Source organism: Phocoena phocoena, chromosome 20, assembly GCF_963924675.1.
Source record: "Phocoena phocoena chromosome 20, mPhoPho1.1, whole genome shotgun sequence".
NCBI lineage: Eukaryota > Metazoa > Chordata > Mammalia > Artiodactyla > Phocoenidae > Phocoena > Phocoena phocoena.
The window spans coordinates 24,112,387-24,132,754 of record NC_089238.1 but is presented as its reverse complement, the minus strand read 5'-3'; the positions used below and the strand labels follow the sequence as shown (position 1 = coordinate 24,132,754).

General features: G+C 46.5%; 1 protein-coding gene across 1 annotated transcript in view; it reads left to right on the top strand.

Moving 5' to 3' along the window:
- LOC136140287 (ATP-binding cassette sub-family C member 11-like) overlaps positions 1 to 20,368 on the top strand; it is a 64,122-nt gene that overhangs the window by 25,002 nt on the left and 18,752 nt on the right. Inside the window, exons 8-16 of the mRNA XM_065898361.1 lie at positions 457 to 572; positions 2,359 to 2,524; positions 5,634 to 5,769; positions 8,216 to 8,279; positions 10,776 to 10,848; positions 12,488 to 12,691; positions 14,234 to 14,299; positions 14,452 to 14,569; positions 18,779 to 18,882. Coding sequence (XP_065754433.1) covers positions 457 to 572; positions 2,359 to 2,524; positions 5,634 to 5,769; positions 8,216 to 8,279; positions 10,776 to 10,848; positions 12,488 to 12,691; positions 14,234 to 14,299; positions 14,452 to 14,569; positions 18,779 to 18,882 — 1,047 coding nt within the window. The remainder of the gene's footprint in view (positions 1 to 456; positions 573 to 2,358; positions 2,525 to 5,633; positions 5,770 to 8,215; positions 8,280 to 10,775; positions 10,849 to 12,487; positions 12,692 to 14,233; positions 14,300 to 14,451; positions 14,570 to 18,778; positions 18,883 to 20,368) is intronic.

Genomic DNA, 20,368 nt, shown 5'->3' with positions numbered 1-20,368 from the left:
TTAACTACTGTGCCACCAGGGAAGCCCCAGCTGCCTTTTTTCTCCTGTGTGCCCCCCTGGGCTATACTGAGGAGCCAGCTTGGAGGGCAGGGTGCAGGGAGAAGGAAGCTGTGAGCCCTCAGGGCGGCTGCCTCCTTGCAAGTGGCCGCAGGTAGGAGGTGAGCTGGCTGCTGGATGCTGCTGAGGCTGTACCCTGGAGCTCCAGACAAGGCCCCTGGGCCGGCATTCCAGATCACCTTTTCCTTTGCACTGGTTATTTAAAAAAAATAAGTGAAAAATCACTGAATGGCATCAATAAAGTTATAGATTGAGAAATTGCTTAGACTATTTGGGGGTCAAGGACACCCTGTTTTTGTTCACCATAACCCAGATTATCAGTGTTGATTCAGGTCCAGACGTTTGCTTGTCACACTGACACATTAAGTCAGCATGATCTTTGTGTTTTTTTAAAACAAGGGAATGAAAACCACAAATTCTGGGACAGTGGTTACACAAGGGGAGGGCTTGGGAAGCGAGGAGGGCTTTGTCCACACCAAGTGGGCAGATAAGATGGGGAAGGACCCCATCGATCGGTAAGAATCATGGCTCTTGGGTTCAGTGGTGGGCTCACAGATATTCATTATGTTAGTAAAAATAGCTAAAGAAGTAAATGCCCAACTAGCTAAATGAAATAAAGTGGGACATGCAATTCCCACTGATAACTATACGGCTTGACTCAAATGTTATTGTTAATTCGGTTCAATATACCTGAGGTCCAATTAAAAAAATAAACAGACCACGTCTTTTTTTCCTTTTTTTAAATTGTATTTTATGTTAGAGTATAGTTGATTTACAATGTTGTGTTAGTTTCAGGTGTACAGCAAAGTGATTCATATATATATATATATACATATATATATATATATCCATTCTTTTTCAAATTATTTTCCTATATAGGTTATTACAGAATATTGATTAGAATTCTCTGTGCTATACAGTAGGTCCTTAATGATTATCTGTTTTATATATAGTAGTATGTATTTGCCAATCCCAAACTCCTCATTTATCCTCCCCCGCCCACCTTTCCCCCCATAAGTTTATTTTCAATGTCTGTGAGTCTGTTTCTGTTTCGTAGATAAATTCATTTACATCATTTTTTAAATTAGATTCCACATATGAGTGATATCATATGATATTTGTCTTTCCCTGTCTGACTTACTTCACTTAGTATGATAATCTCTAGGTCCATCCATGTTGCCGCAAATGGCATTATTTCATTCTTTTTTTATGGCTGAGTATCTTTTTTCTTTTTTTTTTTGCGTTACGCGGGCCTCTCACTGTTGTGGCCTCTCCCGTTGCAGAGCACAGGCTCCAGACGCACAGGCTCAGCGGCCATGGCTCATGGGCCCAGCTGCTCTGCGGCGTGTGGGATCTTTCCGGACCGGGGCACAAACCCGTGTCCCCTGCATCAGCAGGAGGACTCTCAACCACTGCGCCACCAGGGAAGCCCGAGTATCTTTTTTCTTTTGAAAATGCCTTTTTGTTGTGTTTTTTTAAGATGCTGTATATATACTCATTGTAAAAATTCAGACAAGGCAAAAAGATACAGAGAATAAAAATTGTTCAGCATTTACTACCTACAGATAAAACCAATTGTCCAAAATGTCTGTAAGTGTCTTTCTAGATCTCTTTCTGAGCATATCTCCAGGTGAAGACATGTGAATATAATTTGATCAGTGAGATCATACTTCCCACCCACCTTTTTTTGGTGCTAGAATTCATGCAGTTCAACTTTTGTGTTTTACAGACAGGAAGATGAGATGCAGAGAGAAGTGATCTGCCAATGGCCACGTTTTGAAATATAGGACCCCAAACAGCATCTGTCACAGAATGGTGCATGGACAGACCTTTTTACTTTTAATACTTATAAAAGAAATTTAATGAGAAAAACTGCCCATCAATATTGTGATTCAACAGCTGTTATCACTTAAGATGAGACTAATGTAATTTATGCCATTAGTTGATGTAAAATAAAATGGAAAATAATTCATAGTGCAGGAAGATTACAAATATGAAAGAGTGCCTGGTAGTCTGAGATCTGAAAAACCTTGATGTAGAATTTTCACCAGCAAATCTAGCCTCTTCTAATTGATGTTGGTTCTTCAGACTTTTATGATTTATTAGAAGTTCATAAACCAATGGGCAGGCCAGTAAAATGGGTATATATTCCTACTGGACTAAAGAACTGAATTCCTCCTCCCTTCCTTTCCTTTCTTCTGTACAGAAATTTTTCCTCCAGGAGAGCCCTGTCATATATGTCAAGGCATCAAAAGACCCCAGAAAAACAGTGGTTTGAGGGTAGGCCACCTTGTCGTGGAGAAAGACCTGCCCTGGGATCGTCAATGGAGCCTTGGAGCTGGAGAAGAATGGACACACTCCTGAGGGGATGACCAGGGCTCAGCCACCTCTGGGTGCCCTCAGGCCAGAGGACAAAGGGGACACCCAGGCCCCAGAGTTGCACAAGATAAACCTGGTGGTGTCAAAGGTAGCCTCATCTGGGCCATGCAGGCGGGCTGGCTGCCAGACTTTTGGGGCCTGAGGCTGCAAGATTGACCTGGCACCCTACCATTTCCTTGGCTAAAGACTGCCCTCTCCAAGATCTCCCTTTAAAATAGAAAATTTCCATGGAGAGAAAAAAAGAGAGAGAGAGAGAGAAAAAGAAAATTTCCATGGAGGGCAAATAGGAAGTCTTTCAACCTTAAGTGTAAATCAGTTGATCATCTAAACTTGTTTTGTAATAACATGACAAATGATGATGGTCCCTTTTAAACTTTTACATTTTGGCATGATATTTCAGAATACTCTGGGACCATGAGACAAAATTAAGTTGGACCGCATTCTTTATATCTTACTTTTAAAGAAATAATGTTAATTTACATTTTCCTAGTTGAAGATAGTAATTAGGTTTCTAAGTTGTATACTGTGTTTATTGGTGGCAGTGACACCAAAAATAGAGGCAATGGATAGAAGTTTTTAAACTGGAAAGAAAACATGAATTACACTACGTTTTCAAAATCTCTTGTAATTATTTAGGCTACAACAAAATTTGATTCATCTATCTTATTCCACTGCTAGTCTTTTAAATATGTCTTTAACACAGCGTACCCTTTAATTCTTCATTAAAATGGATGTAAGTGGATGATTCAAAGTCATCTGAAAAAACAAAAACAAAGGGCTTCCCTGGTGGCACGGTGGTTGAGAGTCTGCCTGCCGATGCAGGGGACACGGGTTCGTTCCCCGGCCCGGGAAGATCCCACATGCTGCGGAGCGGCTGGACCCGTGAGCCATGGCCACTGAGCCTGCGCGTCTGGAGCCTGTGCTCCGCAACGGGAGAGGCCACAGCAGTGAGATGCCTGCGTACCACAAAAACAAAAACAAACAAAGAAACAAAAAACAGAACAGCAAGCTGTGTGTGCGCTGGTCTTTGGAGGGACCAAGGATAAGGGGAACGAAACTAAGCTAACATTTATTAAGTTCCTAGTGTGTGCCAAGCACTGTGCTACGTGTTTCAATTTGGTTATTCTGTGAATTGACATCATTTGGCTTCTTCTCTGACTAATATTTGCAAGGACTGGCTTCCCTGCTCTGTCCAAATCTCTTATCTTCTCTATTATCTATTAATATCTGGTAAAATATTATAGATATTAATGTCTAATAATAATATAGATATAGAATGTAGACATTGATCTAAGATAGATATATCTAAAACAGGTATAAATATCTAATAGTAATCAATATAGACATCTAAGAGTAATAAATAGTAATATCAATTAATATTAATATCTCATGTCAATTAGATATGTATACTTTCCCCCTTGGTGATCACCTGCAGTCCCATGGCTCTAAGTTCCATCTCTATGGTATTATCTCTAGCCTTGAAGTCTCCTCTGAGCTCCAGACTCAACTGTCTATTTACCATCTCCTCTTCAATGCCTACCAAACATTTCGAACAAAACAAGACTGAAAAAGAACTCTTGGTTTTCACCCTCTCCGACCTATTCCCCATGTCTTCCCCATCTCAGGAGATGGCATCACCATCTTTCCAGTGGTCGAGGTCCTGGAAGTCAAACTTGATTCCTGTCTTTTCCTCCCACCAATCCAGTCCGTCAGCAAGGCCTGGGAGCTCTGCTTCAGCATCTCTCCCGGACCAGCCTCCTCTCACCACAGCCCCCTCCACTGCCCTAGCCCCAGCCACCCCTTCCCAGACTCTCTGCTTCCACTTTTGCCCTCTTACAGTCCATTACACACAGTGGACAGAGGGAGCTTTCTAAAACAAACCAATTCAAGTAACTCTCCTGTGGTGGTCCGAGCGCAGGTTGGACAATAATTTCCAGGCACAAGGCAGAATGTAAGGAAGATAGAGTTTGTTAAAGAGAAGGGTTGCTGCAAGAACAGCTGGCTGACTTCCTGGTAGCCAGAGAAAGTCGACAATGAGCAAGGGTTGCTTTTCTCTTTCTATAGCCAGGGAACTTGCAAGTCATCCGCTGACTGGGCAGAGTATGTATACTTTCAGTGTGCTGAGCGGGAGAAAAATGGGGCAAATGTCTTTCCTTATGTGAGATGGGAAAGGGACAGGGCATGCTGCTTGGGAGGGCTCTGGGACATTGCAATGGTCCCATCGTGACAGAGTGATAGGAGTCCCATTACTCTTTGCTCTGGCAATATTGGCCCTTTGAGTTTATCTGTTCTTTGTCCTTGGAGCTCACCACATGTCCTGCTTAAACCAATTCAAGTCACTCTCCTGCTTAAGCCCTTCAGTGACTTTCCACTGCACTTAGGATAGAGTCCAGGTCTCCCTGAGCACCTGCCCACATCTCCAAGCTTGTCTCCCATTCGCTCCCTCCACACCAGCCCTCTCACCACTCTTTGGCAGGTTGGACAATAATTTGTTCCTGTCTCAGGACCTTTGTTCCTGCTGTTCCTGTCTCAGGACCTTTGTCTCAGGACCTTTGTTCCTGCTGTTCCCATGGTGTGAAACCTCCAGATCTTCCTATATCTCTCTCCTTCTTGTCATTCAGGTCTCGGCTGCAATGACACGTGCTTTTAAGAAGGCTTCTCTGGCCAGCTCATCTAACATTGCTTTAACCTCCAACTGTCTGTCATGGTAGCCAATTTCATTTTACTTATATCACTTACCACCATCTGAAGTTATTTATTTGTTTTCTTATTTATTTCATGGGTTGTCTCTCCCCACTAGTTGTAAACTTAATGAGAGTTCTTTTCTTCATTACTTGGTACACGAAGAAATGCACATGACTATTTGATGGATGAATGAATGAATGTATGCTCAATTTGGTGAGGTTGGCTTCGTTATCCCTATTTTACAGATGAAGAAACCGAGGCACAGAAAGTCTAAGTGACTTGCCCAGGAACATAGAATAGAACAGATGCAGATCTGGAATTTGGGTTTCTTGCCTGACAGGACCATCTATCCACGATTCCTCTCCGCCACTCCCATGCAATTTCCTTCCTCTGAGGTTGCCCCATCCCACCTGCACAGACCAGCCTCTGAGTTCCTCTTGAGCCTTGTTTGTCAGAGGGGCCTTGGGGGTGCATGTGGGTATTTTGTTTTCTGTCTGTCATTTTGTGTTCAGACAATAGACCCACCCTGGGTGAGTCACCTGTCCCAGTGTCGGTCTGTCCTTCTTGGCTTTGCAAGGGACCATGCTCGGTGTCTGTGGCAACACAGGGAGTGGCAAGAGCAGCCTGTTGTCAGCCATCCTGGGGGAGGTAAGTGTCTTGTGGTCCATGCATGTCCACCCCCAGGAGGACCAGGGGCTCCCCTCCCAGGCTCCAGTTCCCCCAGTAAGTCACACCACCACTTTCTTCCACGAAGGGGGTCTAAGCCAATAGAGTTCTTATAAATTGAAAACAGTTGAGCATGCACTGAGGGGGAGGTGAGTTATGAACGGTGCTTCCCTTTCACCCTCCAGCTGGGGGTACTGCCTCTTAGGACACCTAGAGATACACCCTCATCTGTTCTCCATGCTTTCCCCACCCTGTGTTGTAATCAACCAGCTACCAAGGTGATGATACAGGGCATCTCAACATTTAATATGATAACAAAAATCATCTCACGAAGCCAGATTCGGAGTGGGACACGTGTCCTTTGGGAGACAGCATGGGGAGTGAACTGTGGAGGGAGGGAGAAGGGGAAGGAGGGAGGAGGGGATGAGGAGAGGAGGCCCGGCTCAGTCCCACTCCAGCAGCAGAATTCACATGCCGGCCGGGTGCCCTGCCATGGAGATCTGAACCGTCTAACTGCATTGCCTCTGGACATTCTGGAGGGCTGCTTCGTCTGCAGCTGTGCAGGCATGTGGCTCAGCCCACCCCAGTTTCCAAAGAAACCAACCCATTTCCCCAAAACACTTGAGGTCACGTTGTACACCTCCTAGTGAACAGCACCGTAAAATGGCCACGACCCCTGGTATATGTGTATGGCTCCCTCACCACCGGGGTCTCACCAGCACTTCCATATTCAGCCTCAGTCTCACCCCGTCCTGGGGCTTCTCTCCCTCCCCCTCCCTACTTTGCCTACCGTCCCTCCTGCCCAGTGGTTGAGAAAACTAGCTGGTGTCCTTCCTTTACTGTGCTTCTCCCTCACCTCCTCCTTCTGGATGTCCATAGCCAAACTCGTCACCTCCTAGGAAAGTGGCCATGTTGTCAACAGCAGTTCTCTCCTAATACATTAGTCTGATGGGTCATTTGTTTGGCTCCACATGTGATGGCCTTTCCCCAACTTCTTTGCACCTGGGGAGAAGAAAGACTCCACTTTTTTTTTTTTGCAGTACGCGGGCCTCTCACTGCTGTGGCCTCTCCCGTTGCGGAGCACAGGCTCCGGACGCGCAGGCTCAGCGGCCATGGCTCACGGGCCCAGCCGCTCCGCGGCATGTGGGATCTTCCCGGACTGGGGCACGAACCCGTGTACCCTGCATCGGCAGGCGGACTCTCAACGACTGCGCCACCAGGGAAGCCCCACTTTTTTTTAACTGTAAAAATAGTTTGAATAGTACTTGCATGCCAGGCCCTGTGCTCAGAGCTTCCCATTGTTTTCCTTTGACCTGAAAGCAACCCCATGAGGAAGGCATGGACATTAAGGTCAGTTTATATATGTGTAAATGAGGTTGAGAGAGGTGACTTGCCCAAGATCGCCAGCAGGTGAGAGGGGGAGCCAGGGCTGACACCCAGTCTAGCTGATGTCAGAGTTCTGCTTCTCATCATAGCTATGTTTCCTGGCAGCTTCCATTCAGGGCCACCTTTCTACATGGCCAGGGGCATATCAGTTTCCTCTTCAAATGAACCAATTGCTTTCCTTCCAATAAAGGAAAACAAAGAGATGTCATTTTAAAGTTTTGTTCTTATTAAATTAAAGCCTGTCTTCAAATCAGAAGTAGGGAGCACAGGATAATAAAGAAGTACACGATGTTGAGATCCTCTGCTGGGGTCCTGGGCATGAGGGTTATGGCCTTGATTTATTTTAATGTGTGCTTTTAAATTTATTATACAGAAAAGCAGGAAGAACACTGCAGGAAAGACCCGTACACCCACCACCGAGATTCAAGAGTTGATACGGTGCTTGCATTATCTGCCACATCTATATAGAAACATACTTTGTAGAAGTATTTTAAATTACAGAGATTATGACACTTTTCCCACTAAATACTTCATCATGATGTCCAAAAAATAAGAGCATTTCCCCATCTACCCATGATGACATTATCACACCTAACAAACTAGTAATAATTCTGTGATATCCAGGGATAGACAGAGATGGCCTGAAACTTTCCATCTCACGGTGAACATCAGGGAGGCACTCCTTGCTAGGGATTGGGGCTGGCGAAATAAGAGAAAAAAAGTATGGGGTGACTTCAATGCAAACCTTGGATTCAGCCACAGCAGGAATAGGTCTGGCTTCACTCCAAATACTGCCCCATGTCCTCAGGCCTTCCCTCAGCCTCACCAGTGGACCTGGCAGGACCGTGTTAAGATCCCATTTACATGGGAGAGCCCCCAGGCTCCCAGAGCACAGTGGGGCCCTGGGCACTGTGGCTGCTGAGCCAGGCGGGGTCTGTGCCCTGGTTGACCCGGTCCTGAGGCTGGACTCACTCCGCCGCAGACGCACTTGCTGGAGGGCTCGGTGAGGGTGCACGGAAGCCTGGCCTATGTCCCCCTGCAGGCCTGGATCATCGGGGGAGCATTCGGGAAAGCATTCTCATAGGAAGCCAGTACGACAAGGCCCGGTAAGCTTCTCGAGGGGTAGGGCAGGACGTCAGGGTGTGTGGCTGGTTTGCGGAGGGACCCCTCGCTGCTAATAGTGACTTGGCAACTGCTAACTCTTGCTGTGTGCTCACTTATATGCATCCCTGTGTTTCCTTCTCATCAGAAAAGAAATATTCTTACCATATCCATTTTCTAGGCAAGTCAGGTGAGGCCCCAAGAGGTGAAATAATTTGTCCAAAATCATTCAGCTGCTAGGATATGACAGAGCCAGAATTTGAACGCGGTTGCTTTCAGAAACTTCAGGCTTAACTATTATGCTATTTTGGCTCAAAATAACCCTCCCCTTCCAAAAATGTTACTTTAAAACTGCGTTAATTAATTCCTAACCGCTAAGTCAAAAGGGAAAACACATGGGGTGACGAGGTCATGCAACACAGAGGGAAGGAGTTTGGATTCACAGCCCAGTGGGCCGCCCGCCTCCCACCCACACCCCTCCTTGCCCTTTGAGGCCTCTCCCTCCCAGGGCCCCGGGGTGGACCTGCTTGAGACATGCACTTGGAAATCGTGAGTGAAGTCTAGTCAGTGGAGGATCCAGGAAAAGTGCCCTGATTGCTGCAGCTGTGCTTCCAACTCTGCTGGCCTCTGGCCTCCTTCGGCTGTTTGCTTGATTTTGCAATCTGCCCCTTGTAACAGTGCTGAGGGGAATAGATATGTGGGTGTATAAATCGGTCATCTCCAGCCGGTTGTTCTGTGGGCGCCTCCACATCAGGTCCAATGCCGACTTGTGAGCACCCTGCTAACCCAGCCCCCACCTCGCCTGCTTCTCTTCTCAGATTCCCAGTTAGGCTTAACGGCATCACTGAACTGTGCATCCCAAGGAGCCTGACGCCTCCACCTCTGATACCTTCCACATCTAATTGGTCAGCAACCCTGGATGACTCAACCTCCTAAAAAGCTCTTGTATTTCCCTTCTCTTCTCCATCTCCATTGCCAGTTCTGGGCTGTGACCTCCTGCTTAAACTGTGTCCACTGCCCCTGCCTTTGGGTCCCTGTTTCTAGCTTTCGCCCTCTCTGTTCCTCTCTGTGCACCGCGGCCAGGTCAGTTGTCCTAAAAGACAGCTCTCATCTTGTCGCTGCTCGGCTTTCAGACTGATATGACTCATAGAGCAGTTTTGAAATATCTGTCAAAAATTAAAATGCACCAACTTTTGACTCAGAAAATCCACAGCTAGGTATTTAATGCATAGATTATGTCCCCCATGAACACCAAGACCCATGTACAAGAATGTTCACATCGAATTATTCAGGGTAGCAAAAGATTAGAAACAACCCAAATGTCCAGCATTAGGGCACTGGTTAAACAATTTATGGCGCATCCATATAATGGAACACTGTAATGTCATTAAAACAGTATAAACGTATATCTGCTGCACGTGTACATATATCAGTAGATTATTTCTGAATATGTGCATAGGAAACTCTATTAGTGACTGATTCCGCAGAAAGCAACTAAGGGTCGAAGATGCGAGGGAGACTCGCTTTTCACCTTTTCTTCCTTTTGTTCTGTTCAAATATTTACCAAGCACTCGTGCTGGATTAAAAGAAATGAAGGTTCTCAAGATTTCTTTGGCCTTAAAAAACTACAAATAGAGCTACCATACGACCCAGCAATCCCACTACTGGGCATATACCCTGAGAAAACCATAATTCAAAAAGAGTCATGTACCAAAATGTTCACTGCAGCTCTATTTACAATAGCCAGGAGATGGAAGCAACCTAAGTATCCATCATCGGATGAATGGATAAAGAAAATGTGGCACATATATACAATGGAATATGACTCAGCCATAAAAAGAAACGAAATTGAGTTATTTGTAGTGAGGTGGATGGACCTAGAGTCTGGCATACAGAGTGAAGTAAGTCAGAAAGAGAAAGGCAAATACTGTATGCTAACACATATATATGGAATCTACAAAAAAAAAAAAAAGATCATGAAGAACCTAGGGGTAAGACAGGAATAAAGACACAGGCCTACTAGAGAATGGACTTGAGGGTATGGGGAGGGGGAAGGGTAAGCTGTGACAAAGTGAGAGAGTGGCATGGACATATATACACTACCAAATGTAAAATAGATAGCTAGTGGGAAGCAGCCACATAGCACAGGGAGATCAGCTCAGTGCTTTGTGACCACCTAGAGGGGTGGGATAGGGAGGGTGGGAGGGAGATGCAAGAGGGAAGAGATATGGGGACATATGTGTATGTATAACTGATTCACTCTGTTATAAAGCAGAAACTAACACACCATTGTAAAGCAATTATACTCCAATAAAGATGTTAAAAAATAAAAGAAATGAAGGGAGGAAGGAAACGAAAAAAGCGTCCTGTGGTTTACCATTAAATGGAGGATGGAGGCCAAATTTCTCAGCATGGAACGCAAACCTTTCCCTTCCAAGCTTGGGAAGGCTGGAGGGTGTGTGGCCCGGTCACTTGTCCCTTTAGCTCCCTGTCCTTCGCAGGTACCTCCAGGTGCTCCACTGCTGCTCCCTGAACCACGACCTGGAAATTCTGCCCTTCGGAGACATGACGGAGGTGAGCGGGAGGCGAGCGTCCCCCAGCCCTGTTGTGACAGAGCCCCTGTCATGGTGTTCTGGGGTCCCCAGCCTGCCTCCCTGGGTAGGTAGAGGAAGGACCCCGGCTCTTCCTTCCCAAAGCAGCCTGAGCTGGCTCTGCAGCCTCAGAGCCTCCCACACCGAGGGAGGGAAGTTGGGGCTCATCTGACCTTGGGAGCTGACAAAGAGACTATCTTGCCCCACAAGGGTGGGAGCTGACCTCCGACTTCTCCTTCTGAAGCAAGAGAGGAGACCCTGTGAAGATAAGAAGCTTCCCGACGTCCACCTTTGCCCCACCCACTGCCCTGCTCCTCTCTGGCAGCGCTTCCTTTGACAGTGGGAATGACAAGCATGGCCCCACCACGGCAGTGTCAGTTCTGACTGCTGCGTTGTCCTGATAACTCTCCATCTTGCACATCTGTAGCCACCTTTATTCCATATAAGACCTCCGTAAGATAAAAGCAACATTGTTGTCTTGATTTTGTTATCTAATAATAGATAGATTATCTTACTGCATTCAAGGTACTATTCTAGCAACTCTAAAGTATTGTCTTAGTTAAGCCTCAGATAACCCCAGGAGGTCAGTTCTTTTATTATCCTTCCTTTAAGGATGGGCGTGTGGAGGGCAGAGAGCTCAGCTGTCTTGTTCAGCATCGTCTTTTCAGTAGGAAGAACCAGGTCTGTTCTGTAAAATGCATCAGTAATAGTCCTGAGTTCATCAGGATGATGTGAGGTTTGAGTGAGTTGATACATACATGCTTTGAATTGCGCCTGGCATAGTGTAGGTGTTACGCCCTCATTAGAGGAACACAGTAGGCATTTATTCAGTCTTTGCTGAGTGAGCAGGGAAACTGAGCCTTGCCCAGGTCAAGCAGCTTATCTATGGTCACATGGTGAACTGGAGGCGGAGCGGTGACAACAGGTCACCCTGCTGTTCTTTAAACTCTGCTTCTTCTCTACAGAGTCTCCAGAGTTCATGGTAGAGCAGGGATAGGACTTAGACCTTGGCTGCCTCATCCTCAGAGCCTGGCTGAGGGATGCGCCGGCCGGTAGCTGCCTGGGGTGCCAGTCCGCTAGGGGACCCCAGGCATTCTGCCCGGTGATTCTGGTTTGCACCTTCGACTCCTGACACGATGGGTGTCATGGAAGGTGGCCCTTCCCAGGGCAGCCACAGCACAGCCTGCCCACCACCGCAGCTATGGTGCAAACAGTCTTGGGCAATACCCCAAACCCAGGCCAGTGGTCCTTCCGGTTGGTGGTTGCAGTCAACGGAGATTTAAAACATGGATAAGATGTAAGAAGGTGCTGTTTCTTGGGAATAAATGATTTACTTTACAAACTAAATTGTGAAAAGTTTAATACGCCTTCTGAGAAGCTGACTGATTTAGAAAAATTGTATCTAATTATGAATTACGAATTTTAGTTAACTGAAAATCAGTTTTTTCATTCCCTACTAAGCAGATTTTGAAAAGTATTTTTTAAATGCCAGGAGTGCCAAATCATTAGGTGTCCAGCAGTGTGCGACGGGGCTCAGTCTGTCCACCTGCCCATCTGGCTGGTGGGAGCACACCTGGCTGGGTCACACTCTAGACACAGTGCCTTTGGCTGCCTGTCCGCAGATCAGGGAGCGGGGCCTCAACCTCACAGGGGGGCAGAAGCAGAGGATCAGCCTGGCCCGAGCTGTCTACTCTGACTGCGAGCTTTACCTGCTGGACCACCCCCTGTCGGCCGTGGACACCCACATGGGGAAGCACATCTTTGAGGAGTGCATTGAGAAGGCGCTCAGGGGGAAGACCGTCATTCTGGTGACCCACCAGCTGCAGGTGACCACCCTCCCAGGGCTCTGGCCGTGATTGGCAGATAATGTAGCTCCTCAAGACCCTGCCATCTCAGTGTGATCAATAACAGCCTCCCAGAAGCTACCCCCTCATCTCAGACAGACCCCGAAGTCAGGGAGAACTTGATTTCCTCTGTTTTCCACGTGGAGAACATAGGCTGGTAGAAATTGAAACCAAATTTTAAAGTCTCCTTCATTTTCAAAATTGTGTGGGTGGCCACTGCTTTTGAAGTTACACAAAAAAAGAAAAAACTCCCTGAGAGAAGAATTCCCCAAGTCTCACATTCTTCCATCAAGCGCAGTGGCTGTTCTGGGTGCTGCCTCTCACAGGTCCTTTTCCCTAGATATGTTCATACCTGGTTTTGGCCTTAAGACCCTATTATTATTTCTCCCTCGTCTTCTATTTTGGCTTTACTATTTTTTTAAATTAATTAATTAATTTAGTTTTGGCTGTGTTGGGTCTTCGTTTCTGTGCGAGGGCTTTCTCCAGTTGTGGCGAACGGGGGCCACTCTTCATCGTGGTGCGCGGGCCTCTCACTATTGCGGCCTCTCTTGTTGCGGAGCACAGGCTCTAGAGCGCAGGCTCAGTAGTTGTGGCTTACAGGCCTAGTTGCTCCGCAGCATGTGGGATCCTCCCAGACCAGGGCTCGAACCTGTGTCCCCTGCATCGGCAGGCAGACTCTCAACCACTGCACCACCAGGGAAGCCCTGGCTTTACTATTTTTTGGTGTAAAATATTTAAGACATAAAAACAGGTTAGAAAATAATCTAATGAAAGCCCATGTATCTACCACCCAGATGACACAGTCCAACGCTGATGGCCCTCAATTACACTCTCTTCCCTCCTTCCTGCCCCACTCATTGGCTATTCATTGTTCCCATGTATGTCTTCACACTTTTACAACATACGTATGAATCTCCAGATGTGAGCAAGTGTTCTTTTGCATATTTAAAAACTTTATATAATTGACATTTTCCTTTCTGTGTCCTTCGGTAATTTGCTTTTCTACTCAACTTTATATTTTTAAACTTCCATGTGAATACATGGAATTTTATTTCATTCTCACTTGCATTGTATTCCAATATCTGAATATTCCAGAATTTATTTCTCCAGGATGGGCATTTAGGTTGTTTCCCATTTTTCACGCTTACAAGAAATGCTTCAACGTACATGCTTCTACATGTGCTTTTACGCACATGTTTGAGAGGGCTTTTTTTAGGGTAGTGTTTTAGGAGTAGAATTATTGGTTCATAATTCTTCAAAAATCTTTAACTTTGCTAGATATTGTCAAATTGTTTTTCAAAGTAGATGTACCAGTCTACAGCCCCTCCCCCACCCCAAACTTTATAAGAATTCCACTTACCCCAGCCATTACCAACACCGGGGTTGTCCAGTGTTTACGTTTTTGCCAAACTGGTGGCATAAAATACCTTGTCATGATTTAAATTTACATTTTCCTTTTGAATAGTGAAGTTGAATAGCTTTTTTGTATGTTTACTGAAGACCTTATTTCTTCTGACTCTTCAGTATTTAGAGTTTTGCAACCAGATCATTTTGTTAGAAGATGAAAAATCTGTGAAAAAGGAATTCACAGTGAGTTAATACAGAAGAAGGGGCGATATGCCCAGCTCACCCAGAAGATGCATAGGGAAGCCATACAGGTGATTTCCATCCCACCCCACTCTCACTCCTGACCCAACCGGGAGGACCACCCCCTGCATCCACAGCTTGTGTTTTCTCCCCAGGGCGTGTTGCAGGGCATAGCAAAAGCAGCAGAAGAGATACAGGTGGAAGGTCGGGCCCAGACCACTTGTCCAGAAGAGCGTCTCAATGAAAATGCTGGTAAAAGTGCTGGGGAACAGAGTGAGAACCTCTGCCTGCCTGCATCTTCCAGAGGCCCTGGCATTTCCTCCTGGATGAGAGACCAGGCCATGTCACTCACTGAATGGGGTCCCAGACATCGCACATACAGTCTACAGATCCAAGTATCTGAGGGCTGTGGGGAGTGAACTGTGCTGGTCAGGAGGCCTGAAGCATCCAGGAAGTGAGTGGCGGTGGGGAAACAAATGAGCGTGTGCAGAGGCAGAGGCAGGATGGGGGTAGCTTTGACCTCAAGTGGCTCAAACTTAAAACTTTGCAAGGCATCCGGGCCATTAATTCATTACACATATTTTTTGAGAGCAAAGGTATTGAAAGTTAGAAATGATTTGGGCTCAGTCCTAGGCATCCAGAAGCTCATGGCCTTGCTCTTTTCTGAGACAAGGTAGCAGAAGAGAAAGTCTTTCTTTTTGCTTTTCTTTTTTTTTTTTTTTTTTTGCGGTACGCGGGCCTCTCACCGTTGTGGCCTCTCCCATAGCGGAGCACAGGCTCCAGACGCGCAGGCTCAGTGGCCATGGCTCACAGGCCCAGCCGCCCCGCGGCATGTGGGATCTTCCTGGACCGGGGCACGAACCCATGTCCCCTGCATCAGCAGGCGGACTCTCAACCACTGCGCCACCAGGGGAGCCCTCTTTCATTTTTAAAATAAGACAAGTCCTGGATTTGAATTACAGCTCCGCTGCTCACAAAGCTGTGTGACCTTGGCCAAGCCAGTTAAACTCTCTGAACCCTCACTGGCAAAAGTAGAGGTAATAGTGCTTACATTACAGGGTCGTAGTGGAGGTTAGAAGAGGTCAGGTATAGGGAAGGTCTCAGGACAGTGCCTGGCACATTGTAGGTTTCTGTCACCAATAGAGTCTTCAGCTGCAAAGATCAGAAACCAATTTGGGCAGAAAAAGAATTTATTGGCAGAAAAGGGTGTAGATCACGGAATGAAAGGAAAAGTTGAAGAGCCAGGCCTCAGCAACTTTGGGGTCTAAAGTAGCAGGAACACGTACAGAATCCTTTTGAAGAAAACCTACTCCAAACGTTTTTCCTCTGGTATAATTTCCCTCAAAATTAAAATTCCACGAAGAGAGCCTTCTTCTCCAGGGAGAACTGTGGTGTTGCTATTAGAAGGGAGAGCGTCGGGCAGAAACAACAGATGTCCCCCCCGCAGGGCTGTCTCCTGTTATTGTTGTAGTTGTCACTGGCAACATCTACGGATATCTCCAGGCACCTGGTCTCTCTGCCCTGCTGTAGGCCAAGAGTCTGCTTGGGCTGGCGTCACAACTGTTTTTTGAGGAGTTGTCTCAGAAGTGTACTGCTACAAAGCATCTTAGCAATCATCTATAAGCCCGCCAGTTGTCAGATGAGGAAACAGAGAGGTTAAGTGATTTGCTTGAAGTTGTACAGTATCATGATGATAATTCTGGAACCCAGGTTTTCTAGTCCTAGGTCACTGCTTTCTTCATTCTCTCCTGCTGTCTCTCTCAAGCCACCGAGCCCTTGGGAACCGCAGGCCCTCCAGGGTTTATTGAATGGCTGGCGATGGACCCCCTTTTCAGACTTTGGAGCCGGGGCAAACCTGGAAACCCTGCTGGTTAGAGTCAGACTTGGGTGGGGCACTGGGTGGCATCCAGAGCAGAAGGCTTTGCAAGGACTCCTCTTGACCCAGGAAGGAGATACAGGAGATTGGGAGGCATACTGTTTCCTTCTTCTTTTCGCTGATCCAGTGCTAGAAAATCAGCTCACACAGAAGGAGAAGATGGAAAAAAGAGTCCCTGAAGTGGAGCATCCACCACCATTACATCCAGGCAGCTGGAGGTACGGGCTGTCAGATGCTCCAGGCCAGGTCTATCCCTGAAGCTGGGTCAGACCAGAATGTGCAAGGTCATGTGAGGTACAGGGACCCAAAGGGTCATGCCATTCATGAGCTGAACTTACATAATCCCAACCATACTCAACTATAGCAACTCTACCACCATATTCAATGTCAGAAGTTATGTTTTCATGTGTACTCGGCATTTCAAAATCAAATATGGTAAGACATAGACATGTAAATTATTGTCACGAAGGGAAAAGTATTACTATGGATCCCTAGAAATAGGCATGGTATGCCATGAAGGGGAAGCACCAGGGTTGGTCGGGAGGCAGAGGGGCGGTAAGAGAAAGCATGGCCCAGAGCCTTTATTAGGTTTTTTGTGGGAAGGAGAGGGTGAGGCAGGGTAGGTACACTGAGTAAACTTAGGATTTGATGGTTCAAACAATTCTGGCAGGCTCTGGGCTATAGGGTTGGTCCTAGTTGTCTGGTACCTGGTCCCGGGGTGATTTAGGGCAGGGGGAATATTGGTTTGGTGTGTGAGAGTCTGCTAAAAGAGGTGATTGGGAGTGTGGGCTGTAGATTGGTTGGTTTGTATATCAAAGATGTGCTCACAAGGAGTCATTTGCTCTCTCTAGGAATTAGCTAACCTTGGGAGGAGCAATCTTCAGGATTAAGACCCCAAATAACACAGCGTTAGGAATACGGAAAATAAGAAAGTATTGTTAATATATTTCCTTGAAATAAAGAGTGCTAACCATACTCTTTATTTCAGTGTTTTACAGACTGCAGGTCCTGGCCCACTAGTGGGTTGTGAAATCAATTGAGTGGATTGTAAGTAGCAATGAGAATAGAAACAAGAATAGAGTAGAAAATATCTGCATGTATCACAAAAGTAACATTGGTGAAGCTTGCATTTTGGTATGTATTAAAATGCATTTCTGAAGGTGGATGAAAATTAAAAGTTTCAAAGCTACTGCTTTATTAAACGGTGTATGTTACCAAATTCACACACATAACTAAACAAATTCATGCCATTCATGGGTTTAACTTACATAATCCCAACCATACTCAACTATAGTAACTCTACCACCATAGTCAACGCTGGAAGTTATGTTTTCATGTGGACTTGGCATTTCAAAATCAAATATGGTAAGACACGTAGACATGTAAATTATTGTCACGAAGGGAAAAGTATTACTATGGATCCCTAACTAAACTATACAATGTTGTAAACACAAAACCAAGTATATGATACTGTGCTTTTTGAGTAATTTAATTTTTGACAGTATTTTGATTCCATGCCAACTTTTTATGCTTCATTGATTTTGGAACCTAACCCTGAGTAAGGTGTGTCTTCTCTCTACCTGTCTAGGGGAGGAAGAGGTAGGCTGCACATAGGAGATCACCATCCTCACCCCTTCCACGGTAGGCATCCCTGCAGGACATAACACAGAGGCTGACCACAGCAGGGGAGCAGCAAATACTTGTGAAATGCATGAATGAATCAAGAAACCAATTGATCTGTATTCAGGAAGTACCTATTATGGACTAGGCTCTGTGCTGAGCTCTGGAGGCAAGGGGGTATAAAGTCACCTAAGAAACTACCCTGTAATCTAGTTGGAGAATTAGGACGTTGCATCCACCAGTAGCAAGAGAGATCTCTGGGACCAGGAATAATCTCAGATGTCTCAGGTCAAAGAGAGGTGGCCCTTGAGTGGAGCTTAAGGAAGGGTAGAATTCAGCAAAAAGAATATGGGCATGGGACACAGACTGGAGAGGTGGCTAGAGTGCCAGGGCAAGAGGCAGGTGCTAAAGGATGGCGTGTACCCTTTGTTTTCTCATCCTTGGCTTCAGCACTCACCAGCTCTGTGACTTTGGGCAAGTTACTTCCTCTCTTGGAGACTCAGTAAATGGGGATAGGAATTCCCAATTCAAAAAATAATGCATATATTTATTACTCTGCCTGGTGTATGATACATAATAGCACCTATCAAGTGAAAGGAAACTGTTGGTTTTATTTTGAACGTTGAACCCTCAGGACCTGCGTAAGGGGAACTAACTTCTCTAGAACACTGCTTATGCACCAGGCACTGGGCTGGGTGCTTGACACATGTTACCTCATACCATCTTCAGAGCAACCCCTCATATGAGGCTGCCAGGGCTACCATCACCATCTTATACGTAGGGGAGTGGAATGTCACTGACATTTGGTCCCTCGCCCAGGTTCTCATAGCTTGTAAGTAGTAGAGCCAGGATTTGAACCCAGGGCTTTCTAACCTTGGAACCCAGCTCTTTCCAGTCCTCTAAGGTGTCTGAGGGAGATCCAAGTGCCTGGGATGGCTGTGCACCTTCTTCTGGCACCTGTGTGTCACCTTTCTCTCCCTCCCCAGGTTACCTGGTCTCGGCCATGGTTTTCCTCCTGCTGGTGATGACGGCCTTCTTCACAATGTTCAACTTGTGGCGGCTGAGCTATTGGCTGGAGCAGGGCTCAGGGGTGAGTGCCATGGTGGGGGTGGGGTGCATTTCTGTGGGCTTGGGTGGAGTGGGGGGCTTCTTATTCCTTGGGGCCCTGTGGGCACGGGTTAGGGAAGCCCATGGCAAGCCCATTGCCTGCCCTTGCGGTGTTGAGGAAGGGAGCTCTAGAGGGAAACTCTGGGAGCCAGAACTCTGGGGCTTCCTCCCGGTCTGGCCTCCTGTGTTCACAGAGCACGTGATCACCTATGCAGTCTCATAGGGACAAAACCAAGAGGTTTCTGTCCTCAAACAGCTCCCCAAGATTGCTTTACAGTCTGCCTGAGTGACTTTCCTTTGGCAGCTGTTTTGCCTTCTTGCTCTGTGTTATTTAAAACAAGCTTCTGTACTCCCCATTGGTGGGCTGGGAGGCCACGCCCAAGATGGACATGACCAGACATTAGTTAGAGAAGGGAAAATAGGTTTTATCTGTCACTCCTGACGGCGGAGAAAGAGCTGAGCTCCAGTCTGGTTTGCACAGAGGTGATTTGGGCTTTTTAAAGGGAGAATGATGGAGAAGGGAAAGCAGGGGCTCAGTTGGGTCAGAGAAGTGAAAAAGTACAAAAGGCTGGTGAGTGTCAGTGTGATTCGGCCAGCTGTGTCTGTAGCCAGCAAGCTGTCTACCCTCCCACAGAGACTGGGAGACAGAGGCTCTGTCCTTTCTGATGATTACATTTCAAAGGAATGGTTCTCAGGTCCTTAAGAGAGAGGCTTCTGAATTGCAGGAGATACATAGTCACAACTGTGAGCTCTTCTTAGTAAGTGCTCTGAGGAAGGGAGATCAGGGGCCTGTCATCAGGTCCAGGCTGGAAGAAACAGTAAACTTTCCTGGCAGAGGCATTTTAATGACGGTGGGGGGAGCTGGGGTCCTCTGAGCGACATGCCTTAGCCTCTAGAAGCCATGCTAGAATTTGGTCAAGTCTTTTAGTGCAGGAGTTGGCACAGAGTTGTTCCGTGTTGAGGGTTCTGCGGCTCTCAGCCATTATGTGTCACGTTAACTCATTAACCTTCCCGGCTCATTCTGAGGTAGGTGTCACTGATCGCATTTTATATTTGCAGAAACAGTGCCTAGAGAGGCTAAGGAGGCTGCCCTGAGACGTGAAGGTGCCTTGAACTCTGTGCTTTGAAACCAGGCCATGTTTTTCAAATGCTCTATTTGGTTAACTTTTGAGTCATTTGTCAGACACAGTTTGATCAGGAAAGCAGGAGCCACTTGAAATATTTAGAGCTTCCAAAGATTTAATACACAAATTAGAGGCTACACAGCCATTGGAAGGGCTGGTGGGGAGAGGGGAAGCAGGTTCCAGTGGTCTCAGAAGCAGGCAGCACTGAGGGGGCTGATCCTTGGAAGGATGCCTGCAAACCACTGGCCGAACTCCACGTGCCACGCACCTGTCAACAGTTGCCACCAGCGTGTGGTGGCTTCTTCTCTTTGAACCTTTAGATTTCCTGTAAGTGCCTCTCCTTGG